This window comes from Aphidius gifuensis, linkage group LG2, assembly GCF_014905175.1.
Source record: "Aphidius gifuensis isolate YNYX2018 linkage group LG2, ASM1490517v1, whole genome shotgun sequence".
In the NCBI taxonomy this organism is placed as follows: Eukaryota; Metazoa; Arthropoda; class Insecta; order Hymenoptera; family Braconidae; genus Aphidius; species Aphidius gifuensis.
Genome location: NC_057789.1, coordinates 19,525,076 through 19,540,884, shown reverse-complemented (window position 1 = coordinate 19,540,884; position 15,809 = coordinate 19,525,076). Strand labels below are relative to the sequence as shown.

Below are 15,809 nucleotides of genomic sequence, written 5' to 3'. Positions count from 1 at the left end.
AAGTATGTTGTTTTATCGGTGATGGATGGATTTCATATATTGAATAAATTTTTGGTGATAGTAGAAGTATCATAATACTCAGTAAAATTCGCCTCTCATGGTAGGCAATAGATATTTTTGCAATTTTCCGCAGACCATCAATACCCGCTTCATTTATTGATAATGGTAGTACAGACTGATTATTATTATTTTGTAAAAAAAGACGCAAAGAATCTTCAATTTTCTTACTAGACATTATTCGAGGGATTAATCCGAGTCTAGTAAAATAGTCGATTTGAATTACGAGTTCTGAATTGTATATTTCATCATAACTCAGCTCTATATATTCTGAAGCCAGGTACGACCGAGGGTTTACCATAGTTTCAAAGTGAACTTTCCATAAAAGTGTATCCTTGCTTTTCCATCAACACTAAATTCTTCCATTTGTGCACGAAAATAATTGATAAGTCCGTCATTGTTTTTTAATCGAGTCTGCACTGTATGTAGCTCTGTTTGTAATAGATGGGTTGTATTATTTAAAACAGAAATTGTTTTTTTATTATCACGTTTTAATTTATTGATTTCTTCGTTAATCATCTTGGCATCGTCTTTATTCAGAATCCCAAATAAAGAGCTTGATATTGCACCCACGATAGGGTAGATCGGTTCATTACGTTTTGTTTTTATAACGTCTTTATGAAATAATGAATTAATTTGTTCTGTATACATTGCGATTTTTTTTCGTTGCTGCTCCAAAAAAGGAAGGCGTCGTGATACAAAGTCACAATTATTTTCTACAATTTTATCTGCGTCATACTTTTGACATATTTTATGTAGACCAGCCAATCCTGGGTCTTCTTTAGTATAATTACCTCCCCCGCCCAAATCAGCATCAAAGTAGCGCAAGGTAAATATTCGGTAAAAATGAGAAGATCGTCAACATCGATATACGTTGTAAGTTGCAGACTATTACTCGTTAGACGCACGTTTTCGATATGATCATAATACAAACCCGTGTTTGTATTCTCGATTCAATTATCTTCACAACTACAGAAAAAATCAAAATGCTGTAAACGCCATGGTATTGACTGAATCACGGCTTGTGATTGACTAAGTCGATTAATTTACAACATGGGTATATGAATAGGTAAAATAATTTACAAGACAGGTTATATTTGTTTAAAAAATTATTTTTATTTTTATATTTATGAAATAATTGGTCGTACAACTTTTTCAATATCTGCTCTACATATAACACATTTTTTTAAATCAGTTGAACAATTTCCACAAGAAACAAAATGTCTACATGGTAAAAATAATATACCTAAATTTTTCAAAACAAATTTTACATTTGAATTCAATATCTTCATCTATACTGTGGTAATCCGTAGGTATATTTCTCATAATGACTATTGAGTTCGATTCGATTGTCAAACTTTCTGCTTCCTCATCGTCTGATGGTTGATCATCGGTTTGAGGTATTTTAAAATGATCAATAAATTCTTGTCCTTTGATAACACGTACAAAATAACATTCTTTAAAATAACGTGCATGTTCTTCCCATGGATCTTCATTTGGGAGCCAATCTTTTATACCATTACCACAGTGATAACACTGAACGTAGTCACCAATACCAGTGTAGAAAAATCCGGCCTCAGCTAGCTTTTCTTTTGTCTGGCTCATGTGCAGGCCAATATCCATATGATTTCAGGCGTACGTCATAAGTCAAGTATTGTCGAACCTTGGCAGTTTTAACATCAATCTCAGGGTGTGGATCAGGGTACGGTGGTGGTACATAATCAAAAGACTTAAAATTCTCGATGTTCAAGTCTTGATACCGCCGCTGAATAATATGAATAACGGAATGACGGTGAAATTACAGGAGAAATATTTTTCCGATAAGGGTAGAAAGTAGGTACACCACGGTGTCAGGGGTGGATGCCCACAGGGACATTTCCACATGGTATTCGGCGTACAAATCTACAGCTTGGTTTGTTTCGATGATGTTCAAGCCAAGGATTATCACCCAAAGTCAATCGTTAATTTTAACTCCACATTCAAAACAACATACAAAGTTACCAACTCCGGTATAATAGAATCCCGCAGAAGCCAATTCAAAAATATCTAAAAGATGAGCTAACGGCCATGTTTCAAAACTTTCACGGCGATTGGATTCTACACGATACAATAATCTTTCACCACGTTCAAACCAAGTACGTTTTTCGATGTGTTCTGCCATCACCATGCTTGTTGATGAAGCCATTTTTTTAAACTAAACATCAATTTTAAAATTCTCTTTATATATATTTTTTTAAAATTAAGGAGAATAATTCAAACAAAAAAACAATTTTATTTATTTTATTTATTTATTTATTTATTCAACGAAATTTACAATAAGAATGTTGTACAGTTGCACCACTACCTCGGAGAAAATGGAAACGCTTATTTTTAAATATATTTTTTTTTTGAATCAGTTTTTTATACATTGTCATTATAGTATTGTCGTTGAGTTTAGTATCGTCGCCAAACAGGCGTTGGAAACTCGAAAGATTTCCGCCATTGGAAAACCAATGTAGAGCAACAATGCAATAGCAACCACACACATTAGACGAAAAATCTTGAAGCCTTTTATTATTATACTCGTAACAGACAGTGTTCCTTCTAAGGACATAGCTGAAGCGTGGATCGGTAGGTCTTTGTCCAAAACTATCGAAGTATATTCCATAGCCAAAATGATCGATAAATAATGCGACCCAATGAGATCCTGGCTGGTTATGATTGTCTGTATTTGCAATTATTGCACACGGCTTTGGCCAGACAAAAGGAAGTTTGTCTACAGGATAAATTCCACCAACAGAGATATCTGTATACGGTAAAGCTCTCTAGCTAGCTGTTGAGTATCCATGAGATGAATCACGCTATCCTGCGCTGCTTAGACTAATATATATTTTTATTTTCACTCTTCTTTATATTTAATTACTATAATCCATTATAACTTGACGGCTGGAGTCTATTTCGATAATATTATCATATTCGGCATAAACAAGACAATTAACGACTTGCGCCAAAGCTTCACTGAAGCGTACTTCAATACGCAGGCTACCACTCTTAATTAAGTTCCAATGACCAGCACTATGTGCGGAAAGATCTGGTGTTAAGTCAAAGCAAATAACGTATAACCTTTTCTATAGCTATCTCTATCTATTTGCATGCCATGGTCTCCAAAATGAATACCAGTACCAGAAAAAAGTGTATGGTATGCCTCAGCATCAAATATATTATTGGAAAATGTAGGCTGCAACGGTTTTCCAGGTATTTGTTTACCATCGACGTAGAGACATAGAAAATTTATATTAAAGTGTTGGAAGTAGAATGGATTATAGAGCCTATTACCATTGAAGCCCCGGTTATCAACAAATCCAATAACAACTCGCTTAGGCAAAGTACCAATAATAATATTGTCGAGACAATTTCAAGGATTCCTGCGGTGAGTAAAAACTCTTGACCTCCACTCTAGTAAGGGGATATTTAGCTGTCGTTTTGCTAAGGCTTTTGCATGAGCAATCATAATATGAGGATTTAGCTTGACTCGGCGTACAATCAATGACGCTTCTAATATTTGTATTTTATAATCCTTGTCGTTTGAGGCATCCATTAAACAAAATTCTTGTTTTGACCGTGTGAGATTAATTTTCATTTCAATCCCATTCAATAAAAATTTTTCCTGGTTAAATACATCAAAATGTAAATGCCCAATCATCTCAAATTGTTTTCCGGCATTTGTATGAACACATCTGGCAACTAAGCCTTCATTTTTTGCATCTGCAGCAACAACACTATTTGTATTCATACGTCCAGGAGTGTCAGGATACCATAACGCAAGTTGAAGATGACTATTTGTTGCATCATATCCATAATTAAGAATTGTTTTAATGTATGCTCTGTAAGGATATGTGCTATTTGAAGCTGATACTAATTTTTGATTGAATAATACATCAGCTTTTGAAAGAGACTGTGGAGTGTTAAATTAACTGGGCCTACAGCGTCAGTTGCCGGTGCTACTGCCCCATTTTTATCCACAATCTTAGCACGAATTTTAACAGTGTATGTGGTAAGTCTATATATTCCTCACTTGTTCCAGGTACATGAAATTCGATTTGCGAATCATCACTCATTGAACTAATAGGATTGTAATAAGCCCATGTAGAATCTTCGATCGTTGTTTGTGTTGAAGGTATTGTAAATAAGTCAAGCTCCGACTTTGTACACTCACACGAATTATTATGTAAAAGACATGGTTATTTAAGAAAAATATCGTACACGTTACGTTTATTTTTCTTTTTATTGATCTTTTCTTTTATTATTTTTCTTTATATTTTCCTCTTTTTTACCACCACCTTTCTGGACTCTAGAACGAGATTTTTGCTTCTTGACGCGTGGACGACCACTACCTTCTGATTACGTTTTTCTTCATCACACCCTTTTGTTTATTAATACCAGAGCCTTTTGAATATTTTTCGACGCCGCTTTTTCTTATGACTACTGCTACCACCCCCACGGTTATTCCACAATGTTTCTAAATTATCTACTGCTTTACGTTTGAGTCGGTGACCAGATTCTTTTAATCGTGTCTCTAATGATTTTTTAAAATCAGATTTATGGGTTAGTACATCATCCAATACACTAACTCCAGCCTGCCACAACTCTTCACCAACAGGTTTAGCTACTCTTTGTAATATAGGATATACTGTTCTATACAATCCTTGAGAAAACCAACACCGTTTCCTCGCTGATTATAAGTAATGTATTGACGTTGATGAGTTGTTACACCACCACCGACTTGATTGTCATAATACTTTAAATACATTGACATAATTAATCAATTTTTTGAAAATGAACCGTCATGGTCAAAGGGTCATCCCCAAATAAGACTATGTGGTCATTAGAATCTTTTATAATACATGATATTGTTTGAAAAGTCTGTTGAATTACTGGTAAATAATAAGGCTGGAAATTCACATTATAATTCCCACCATACTTATATTCATTACTATCAAAAGGTACAATTCTTAAAATTTGTTTATTTTTATCACTTATAATATATGGTGAACAAATATCACAATAAACATACAATAAGTTTGGCAATGCTCTCAACAAACTGGCTGGTTTTTCACTAAGACGTATAACAATTTTTTTGGAAAATAATAATCCACACTCTATGTAATTAAAGCCTAGAATATCTGACAATTTTTTTGTTAGTGTTATTGAATGTGAAGCACAGGTTTCACCACAAATTTTTTTTATACTGGTAAAGCGTGTTTGGGAATTAAATTTGAATTCAAAATGTTGATTCAGTATTTTATCTCCATTCAAGGCATTAATTATTGCCTCAGTATTTTGATAAACGCCATGAGGTAAAAATATCGTAATACCCCCCGACTGTGTTACATCAACACCTATACAACCTTCTTGAGGGTAGACATGTAAAAAACCGATAGGTATATTTATATCACAGAGACCAACAACCCACTCGCCCTCCAAATTGATTTCACGTGGTAGTTGTATACTAAATTCTGATGCATTATTATTAGGATAAAATTCAGTACTTTTGTTACTAACAAGTGTGAGGTAAAAATTTCTGTCATTATTCATTGTAGATTACTTGCAGGAATCCAGCTATCAAATTTCGATGGCCAATCCAGCCAGTGTACAAAATATTCTTTTCGCTTGCCTTTACCACGTGTTTTTAGAATTTTTTCGATTTTAAATACACTTTCTTCAATGTTTTTGTTGACTGGAGACAATTCAACCTCATAAAACATACCATCAATAACTTCACCAGCTAAATCGGCTAACTCATAAATTGGTTTGCCTTGACGTGATGTAGCTTTCGTTATTTTAAATATTTCCTGAGACCATGAAGGTATAACCTTTCTGGAATTCACCTTTCGCTGTACTGATGCGCACACGGTCATTTACTTTATATTTAAATCGATCAACTATTTTTTCATCATCATAACGACTTTCTATATTTTTTCTAACGATTTCTAAATTATTTATCGTCACTGCAGCTGGTGTCATTTTAATCGATGTATGAATAGAATTATTGTACCCATCGACAATTTGTTGTAATATATCTATATATTTATGTGTTCTTTTATGTGTAAAATAACGCCAAATACGTTCTTTTATTGTACGTATTACGCGTTCTACAATTGATGCTTTTATGTCAGGATTTCTTGCCACTCGAAAATAAAATATTAGCATCGCTTAACATCTTTTGGATAATTTTGTTTTAAACTCACTTCCAGAATCGGTCTGTAAAAACAGGCATACGGCCATTGCTCTTTTAAATATACGTTCAAATCCTGAACATACTTCAGGACCGGTTTTATTTTAAATGGTTCAATCCATAAAATTTACTAAATACATCAATAACAACAAGTAAAAAGTTACACCATTATTTTCTGATTTTATACTTTGCAAATCTGCTAAATCAGCTTCCCAAACAGAATCGATGCCTGATACATTATAATGTAAACGCGGAAATTTACGTTTGACAGGTTTGTGTAATGTATACGCGTCTTGTGAATTTAAATACTCTTTTATTTTATCGCTTAAATCTGGATATTTTGCTACAATATTACGTGCACCAGTATAAGCAACAGGATTTGATAAATCATAATAAATATTTGCAATGGGTGTATTATTTTTTATATTTTTCTCATTAGTATTTATGAGGTCTTTTTTGACTTTTTCTTTTCGGGGCTTAGTCTTTGCCATGATACTTCAGGTTCACCACTAGTAGTTGGTTGCTCACCATCCGGAAATTGCGGCTCAAGTCTTTTACTAACTCTGTGATTTGGGCGGTCGGCTAATGGCGTTGAAAACAATATTGTCTCTTCATCATCTTCATCTTCTGAAATGATAGGTGACTTCCAGAAATTGTCATTACCTACAAAATTACGTGGAGTATTTATACCACGGAGAAACTTTGCAAATTCTTCTTGACCAACATTATGACTTTTACGATAACGTAAAGCATCATTTAATAAATCAACAATATTTGTATTGGGTATTTTATTGTTGTTTATACTTATGTGTCCAGATTTATCCCATTTGAAACGCTTATCTATATCCGCAGTGTTAATATGATCAATTAATGCCTTAGCTTTTTGCTGATATCGCGGAGGAACACTTTTTATTATATTCTCGACAGGGTACGATGAATCCTCTGTAGTATCATCGATATCTTTATATGTTAATTTTGTATGTGGTCTGTCACCATCACTATTAAAAAATAAAAATCGCCTAAATAACTCACGATATTCACTCCATTTTTCAGCATCATTTTTAGAAGAATTTAAAATTTTTGTAAGTTCTTTATCAAGCCGTGATGTTGGATCCCCCGGTGTTTGGATACTTGTTAATGCATGATTTTCATTTTCAAGCGACTTGAGTTTATTTATAGAATCGTGAGGTACGAGGGCCATCTTACGTGTATGCTCCATATTTTACGCCAAATTTTTAAATAAAAGATTTATTATAGGCGTAATTAATAAGGCTAAAATACCAATACAATGCTTTATGATAATTTTCTTTTTAGATGCCCAACTTATTTTTGAAATTAATTGTCTCAAAATTTTCTTATATTTTTTTAGCTTCCTTTTTTCCTTATCTTTTATTGGTAAAACCCCTTTCAAATAATTCAAAATGATTTCACAAATACAATGAATAAATTTAGAATCACTGTGTTGAAGTATTGCTCGACGCTGTTTTGGATTAGCATGAACAAGTGATGTTAATAATATTGTATTTTTCCGATCAAATGGTATTCTCAAAGGCACCCGCTTTGGTGTGTTGTCAGACATTATAGATGTACAACTGGTAAATTTAAAGATGGATCACTATTATTTATATCACGTACTTGTTTTGGGACATACACATAATTTACAGGGTCACTAGGAAAAATACATGTTCTAATACGAATGTTTTCAGGTGTTGACTGATTCAAATCAATTAATAAGTAACCATGTGGCGCTGATGTAGCATCTAAATAAGCTTCTTGAATAAATTTTGTATTCAATGGGGATATTTGTCTAGCAAGATGAGAAATTTGAGCTTTGTCACGAGGATTTTGTCACGAGGAAAACAACAATATAATTGGTATTCAAAGAAATTTCCCTATAAAATTTTCCCCCATGGAATAAATTTTGTGATAATAATAATACACTTAAATTACGGTGATGTGAACCCTTGGTAAATATATCTAATACAGATGAACCACTACTACTTTCACGCATTAAATCATCCATTATGATTAACTTTTTTTTTTTAATATCATTAAAATCTTTCATGTCTGGTAACCCTTCTTGAAATTCAACATTTTTATATTCAGTATACACAGGTTGCCATTCGGCGTAATATAGAATAATACGGTCAAATTCAGTATCACATAATCCCGATAATTCTTTTAAGAAACGTTTAGTCCAAACACTTTTACCAGCCCCTGACGGTCCTGAAATAATAATTTTAAATGGATGTGTCATTTGCCAAGCCATGATGATAACTGAAAAAAAATTTGGTGTGGGTGTATATTCAATAAAAACATTAAACAGTTCATTTTTATTCAAGATTTATTCATATAACATATTTAGCACGTTTATTTACAGTATTATTACATGTATTATACTCAGTCGTTAAGTCCCTAGGTCTTTTTTTACTGGTATTATACAGGCTAGTATTATACTCAGTAGTTAAGCCCCCATGTCTTTTTTTACCGCTATTATACATAGTATTATAACCATACGGTAATGTATTATTCATGTTAGCCGTAAATTTCCGTTTCGGTCCGGTAACACGTACAATTTTCGATTCTGATATTGTATGTACATCATGTTCTTTAGTTCTACGTATTGAGTCACAAGTTACAATAATTTTGTCGTTTTCACCATCAGTTAAAGTCTTAATACTATCATAATTGACTAATTTTTGAGCATTAACGTCAAGGCGCACACCTTTTAATTTACATACTTTACTTATTGTACCATCAGGTTTTTCAGCAATATAACTATAAAATTTAGGGCCCCCAGAAATAAAAGTTTTTATGTAACCACCATCAAGCTCATCAGTGAGATCACCTAAATAATTACCTAATGGCAGTTTATCATTTTCATTCTCAGAAATAAAACTATAGAGTCAGTATCAACATACAATACTCGTGACTGAACTTTATCAAGATATTTGTATAATTCTAAGCGCGCATGCGCAGTCGTGAATGCGCCTAGAACTGGATTAGTTGAGCTATCAGTTCTATCACAACTTTCAACATATTTCCAATTGACAAATAGTGTATCATCATCGATAATAGTTATGCAAGAAACTTTAATATTGGCATTTTCAATAATTTTATTAAAATCTTGAATATTTTGAATAATACTGTACATATCCGAAATATTATCCATTGCTAGCCTACCCCAAAGCGAATTCAAGTTATTTTTACTAACTTGACGTAAACCAGGATTTTTTTCAATTTTCGTAGGATCTAAATCAATTCCCTCTACTTTACTATAATTATCTATGTATGCTTGTTTTGATGCGTCATCAACGCACTCTACAGGCCAACCACTAGCTTCTTGTTTTATTTTTAAAAATTTATTTATATAACCTGTAAATAGACCACCAGTTCTAGTTTTCGGGTCATATTGAGTTGTTTTATCCCAATGCCATATTTCTTTTATTTGTAAAATTTTATACCCTTTCTCAACCGCTACTTTCAACTCTTCAGATACCCAAGTACCAATAAGTGCTCGTTCTGATTCATTATGAGTACAATTTTCTTGATTTAAAGTTAATGTACATGCGTTACAAAGTGGAAAAAATAATTTTTTATGACATCTCATTGGCAATACTGGTATATATAAATCGGGCGGTGGCAAAACTCGACATTTAATTAATCCTATCACATTACTTATGTTATTATCTGGACAAAGCTCACGTATATCATCTAGAACAAAAACTTTAGGGTGGCCGAGAGGGTAAATATTTTTCTTTAACGTACTCGGATAAAGTGATGTGACGTCCACGTAGTATATCTTCTGAGAACCCGTAACAGTATGTGAGACACAAAAATTTTCAGTTCGCCCACCAAATAAAGCATCACGAGGCAATATTGCTTCTTTATAAAAATTATTATCAATTGTTTTCAAGAAATTCTTTAAATCTACGTTGTTTTGACACATTCTTTTAAAATCACATTCCCAAATAATAATCAATTCATAACCTTCTTTTTTAAAATATGTATTTATGTATTCGGTATTCTCACGCCTCGTTCTAAGCGTTGTATTATCCCCTAAATCCGCATCCACATCTTTAATCAATTCAAAACAATCACAACCATGATAGTAACAACCTAAAAAAGAGTATATGGTTTTGCCATCTTCTGAAATGCCATCGACCAGATAGGGACCTACTCTACGCTCACGCCCTCTACCAGCATGAATTATTTTGATCCCTTGAGAATGTTCAAGCCATAGTAGCCATTGTATAGCTATGGTAGATTGCATGTCACCTAACCTATATCCATTCTTGGGAATCAGTGCCACCTCATTTTCTTTTAAATAATTTCTACGATAAATTAATAAACTAGTCGATGCAGCAGTTAAAGCTTCGGTGAATGGGCAAACATTCCCTACTTGCATCATTAATTTTCTATATGTTATACACGCCTTCTTAAGTAATTCTACATCAGATTTACAATACATCGCCATTTCTCGTTTGAAATCAAATGGTGGGCCCTGAAGTCGTTCATTATACCATTTATCAAATTCTTGTTGTTTTTCAATAGTCAGCGCGCGCACACCAAAGTCTTCTTTAGGTGGCAAAGGGCCAATATAATTTTGGTTTTCTGGTTTATTGAAGAAAAAAGGAAAAAAACCCTTAGTCAATTCTTTGATTCCAAAAGCTTTTGGTAGCGCACTTAATGGCATGAAAAAATAATTCAGCGAGTCTATAAATTTGACGTTATCGAAAGATATTAATGTAAGTCTAGTTCCTTTAACAATTGTTTGAATATTTGTTATTGGTACTCTCTTGATTATTTCACGTAAGACAAATTGAGCATCATAGCCACCGCCATTATGAGCTATACAAATTAATTTTGAGTATCTTGATTTTGACTTTAAAACTAAATCAACAAATTTTTCCATGGCATCATCACCCTGGTGTGTAAATTCGTGCGTCTCACTACAATGACAATTTTCTGTACCGTCTGACTCCGAACAAATTTCACAAACTATTTGCGCACAAAAATAATTGACGATATGCATTTTTAATTGTTTATTATTTTTATATGATCTCAGCTCAGACCGTGTTTCAAAATCAAAAAATAAAAATCCATTAACTTTTTTTTCTTTACGGGCACTCTGCTTTATCGGCCGTGGCTTCATATAACACAGGTGGTTTGGTTGTTTATGGTCTTGACAGGGTGCACAATAATAATAACCACACAAATGTTCACTGTCACGGACGTAGACTTTACGACAAATATTACATTTTTTAATTCGATTACAAACTGAAAAATTTTTTGAATATGAGTCTGTTTGTAAATGTTTTTCATAACACTGTTCACTATAAAATACTCGATTACATATCAAACATTTTTTAAAATCATCATCATTACTGTTATTGATTTTACATGCCGGGAAATTTAAGCACTTGTCACATTTTGTCCAACATTGTTTATGATATTCATTTTTTGTAAACCCGATACGACACCAATCACACCAGAATTTTATATTTGTAGCCATAAATACATGCATATATTTTATAGGCGCGAAATGTTTGTCATCAGGATAATACACAATATTCAAAATTTTCATATTTTCACGCGAAACACCACGATTGAGTAAAGTTTTTTTACCATCAAAAAAAATTGTATGACTATCATTAATATCGAAATTCCAGATAACTAATGCGGCAGATTCAGTAACTAAATAATTTTGAAATAAAATTATTTCATTGATCCCACACCCGCCAGGGGGCACACTAATGTTAGCTTTTTGACAAAGTTCGAGACCCAGCTTTTTACCAGCAACTATAGTTCTTTTCTTTTTTCTTATTGATAAACACGTTACAATAGAACGTGGCAAACATAAATATAGATTATCGTGGTTCAGTTCCAGAGCACCACGAGCCTTTTGTACCACTTGGTGCGGGACACTACCACCAGTCGTTGATTTTAATACAACCAAGTCAATAGTAAATAGATCGTTGGCTTGCACTGGATCATTACTTTGACAAATGCTACTTACAATCTCCCATAACCGTTCAAATGTAAAATTATTGACAGGTGTCAAGTGAGTATGCGCCTCAGAGTTCATAGAAGGGGTTTTGAAACTGAGAATAACTCGATCACGCGCATTATTTGAATAATTTCTGATCAGCTTGTATACTTCTGCAAATGCTTCTTCAATCCATGTTTCAACTACAGTATTTTCCGGTATTTCTTTCACTTTAAAATTTATTAAATGTTTATTTAAATTATATTTTGCCACAAATGTCTGTGTTTCATCAACAATATCTATACGCTGAAAATTATTATCACTACCACCACCTGTTTGTAAAATTTCACCTAAATGATGTTGTTGTAATGGCGATTGCATGATTCGATTTATTATATCCATATCGATAAAATTATCGTCAGCAGCATCCAAAAGAGGTTGTTGTTGTAAAACTTCAGATTCTTGTGGTACACGTAAATGCTGATCCAAATGCTCTTGTTGTAACCGTGGATCTATAATATTGTTCGTTAAACTACCATCGAGTAGACTATCAATAAAAAACTCACACTCTGCACTGTTATCAACTCCAACATCATCATCTAAATCACGCTCCATTTTTTTTTTTTTTTAGCAACAACTTGAAAAAGATCTTCACACTGCAGTGGTCACCGCAAAACTGATTTTTTTTTTCTAAATTCACCTGCTTCGTAAAATATTTTACCCGACAAAATTGAAAATTTTTCTGGCCCTCTAGTGTGAAAAAAATATAGCAAAAGAAATAACGAATTTTTTTTTTTCTAAACAAAATTATATTTGATAGCTGTAAAAAGAAAACAAAAAATATGATGGGTAACCTGAAAAGTTTTTAACAATAACAAATATATCTGTAAAAAGAAGACAAAAGGAAAAAGGTATACAAAATTTTTATTTATTTATTTATTTATTAATTTTTTTTTTTTGCGATACAATAATACCTGTAAAAAAAGACATACAAACAATTTATTTATTTATTTATTTTTTCATTATTTATTTATTTATTTTTTCTATACAATAATACCTGTAAAAAAGACATAAAAACAATTTATTTATTTATTTATTTTTTTATTATTATTATTATTATTATCTATTAATTGGGCACAGCCTTCACAATGACCAAATTCATTTACAATTGGTTTTCCACAGCAGAGATCACATTTAGTTTTGTTTAGTGATTCTTCGAGCTCACGGATTTGGTTTTGTAAACATTTTATTATTTTATCATCACGTTGTTGTCGTTTTTCAAAATTGGATTGGGTATTGGTGATGGTTGTGGATATGTGGTTGTTCACCCATCCGCCATTTTCATGACAGCCTTTACAAAATGACGATATGGCGTTGCTGCTTTATTTGGGCATTGATAACCCTGCAGTCACGCAGAAATCTGTAATATCTACGGAATCTTTTAGGTTTTTCGACGTAAATAAAGGACCCTGCTTCAGCCCGATATTTATTTTTTTTATCATACTCCTCAGCAACATTATTTTCGTTCATAATCGGGGGTGGTCCCGATGACGATGACGATGACGATGACCCCGATGACGATGATGATGACGAAGACGTTGACGATTGGCTTAATATAACCACGTCATCTACAATACAAAAAATATATATGATTAATATTATTATCATTATTATATTTTAAAATATTTTCTATTTATTTATTTTATAAAATATTTACCTTCATCATCATCTACGGCTATTATTTTTTTTCCGTGTTTCCCGGATCGAATAGGTAATACTGGATCCTCTTTTTTTGTATTGTAATCTTTACTGTCTTCTGTAATAAAAAAATATATATGATTAATATTATTATCATTATTATATTTTAAAATATTTTCTATTTATTTATTTTATAAAATATTTACCTTCACCATCATTTACGGCTATTATTTTTTTTCCGTGTTTCCCGGATCGAATAGGTAATACTGGATCCTCTTTTTTTGTATTGTAATCTTTACTGTCTTCTGTAATAAAAAAATATATTTTATTATTATTATTATTATTACCATAAAATTTTTTTCTATTTTTTTTTATTTTATAAAATATTTACCTTTTTGTTTTTTAGAATTCATTGTAATTCGTTTAGTTGGTGGTAATATTTTCACCGACGTAATTGCAGGTTTTTTAATTTCTGAATACGTTATTTCTTTAAGTCCATTTTCTTCAAGAGCACTTTGTTCTAGATCTGTAACATAAAATTATTATTATCATTATTATTATTCTATAACGCGTAAAAATATTATGAACAAAAAATATTTCACCTGCAAAAAACTTAGCGAACTCCTCATCAACTGGTTCATTTTCTTGTATCTCCAACTGTGCATTGGCAAACAGTTCCGCCGCTGTTTCATATTTTCGGGTTGTGTTAGCCATGTCATTATTTTCAAGAGGTACATTGACTGGTATTTCATTATTTATCACAATTTCGTCAACTGGCATTTCATATTCTCGGTCTGTGTCAACCATGTCATTTTCCCGTTCAGCCTCATTAACCAGGATTTCATTGTTTATCACAATTTCGTCAACTGGCATTTCAATGTCTATAAAAAGTATTGAAAAATTATTTATGGAAAATTTATTTGTTGAAAAAAAGTATTGAAAATTTTTTTTTTTTTTATTGAAAATTTATTTGTTAAAAAAGTATTGAAAATTTATTTGTTGAAAAAAAGTATTGAAAAATTTTTTTTTATATTGAAAATTTATTTTATTTATTAGTTAAGAAAAAAGTATCATTGAAAATTTATTTACCTAAAAACATCATATCATCCTCATCGGTCTTCTCAAAATCCTTCACCACATCTTCACACTGTATAGAACTTTTTTCAGACGCTACACTTTTTTCACTTCTTGCAATATATTTATCTTGAACTCGTTGTATAATTTTTTTAAATTGCACTTCTAATTCCGGATACTCTTCTATATAGCGCATATCTGTCGGGTTACCGAGTAATTTATATCGAATAAAATCATGAAGTTCCCTATCTTTTTTGGGGAAATCTTTGAAAAACCCGGAGACCCAATATCTGCGGGCAATCACAGTACACTTTAAATTTTTCAGCTCGCTTAACAGTTCAGGATATTTATAAATTTCATGTTCCCATTTTTTATCACGGCTATCTTCTACTTTTTTTTTTTTACAAGTAAATGCAACTTCGTTACTTTCAAGTCCGCGTTTCATTTTTATTTTAGTAGTTAAGATGTGACTTAGTAGACCCGGAAAACACAACTGACACTTGTCGTGAAAATTTTTAGGGTTGATAGTCAAAATAATTTTAGTCAGGCCCATTTTCCCACCACCATAAATACTTATCATTTCTAATTGGTCCATTTTTGCTAAGATGTTGCCAATAGAAAATCAGAAAATCAAAAAAAAAATAACAGGTGTATCTTAAAATTTTCAGAAATTTGTCGGTAAAACTTACTTAAATACAAAAAAATAACCCACTGTTTTTATGACTCTTTTCCACGTACAAAAATCTGTAAATACCCATCGCAAGTCGCTCGTAAAAT

At 32.1% G+C, this 15,809-nt stretch overlaps 2 protein-coding genes across 2 annotated transcripts; both read right to left on the bottom strand.

The window, feature by feature from the left end:
* Nucleotides 1-1,038: 1,038 nt before the first annotated feature.
* LOC122850481 (baculoviral IAP repeat-containing protein 7-like) lies at nt 1,039-1,680 on the bottom strand. Its single transcript, XM_044149622.1, has 3 exons — nt 1,416-1,680; nt 1,206-1,303; nt 1,039-1,089 (listed from the first exon to the last, which is right to left on the bottom strand). Exons 1-3 carry the CDS (start codon nt 1,678-1,680, stop codon nt 1,039-1,041), a joined length of 414 nt encoding a protein of 137 aa, XP_044005557.1.
* An 11,933-nt stretch (nt 1,681-13,613) lies between these two features.
* On the bottom strand, nt 13,614-15,228 carry LOC122850480. The gene is made up of 6 exons (XM_044149621.1): nt 15,048-15,228; nt 14,561-14,839; nt 14,350-14,484; nt 14,165-14,263; nt 13,978-14,076; nt 13,614-13,888 (listed from the first exon to the last, which is right to left on the bottom strand). The coding sequence occupies exons 1-6, from the start codon at nt 15,226-15,228 to the stop codon at nt 13,614-13,616; spliced, it is 1,068 nt and encodes a 355-aa protein (XP_044005556.1).
* Nucleotides 15,229-15,809: the final 581 nt, after the last annotated feature.

Coding starts and splice junctions, on each gene's coding strand:
- LOC122850481 (XM_044149622.1), bottom strand. CDS start 1,680: ATGGATATTGGCCTGCACATGAGCCAGACAAAAGAAAAGCTAGCTGAG. Junction 1,304..1,415: donor AGACGATGAGGAAGCAGAAA/GTTTGACAATCG, acceptor TGAAAAATTTAG/GTATATTATTTTTACCATGT. Junction 1,090..1,205: donor GAGCAGATATTGAAAAAGTT/GTACGACCAATT, acceptor TAATCGACTTAG/TCAATCACAAGCCGTGATTC.
- LOC122850480 (XM_044149621.1), bottom strand. CDS start 15,228: ATGCGCTATATAGAAGAGTATCCGGAATTAGAAGTGCAATTTAAAAAA. Junction 14,840..15,047: donor GGATGATATGATGTTTTTAG/GTAAATAAATTT, acceptor TACTTTTTATAG/ACATTGAAATGCCAGTTGAC. Junction 14,077..14,164: donor AGCCGTAAATGATGGTGAAG/GTAAATATTTTA, acceptor TTTTTATTACAG/AAGACAGTAAAGATTACAAT.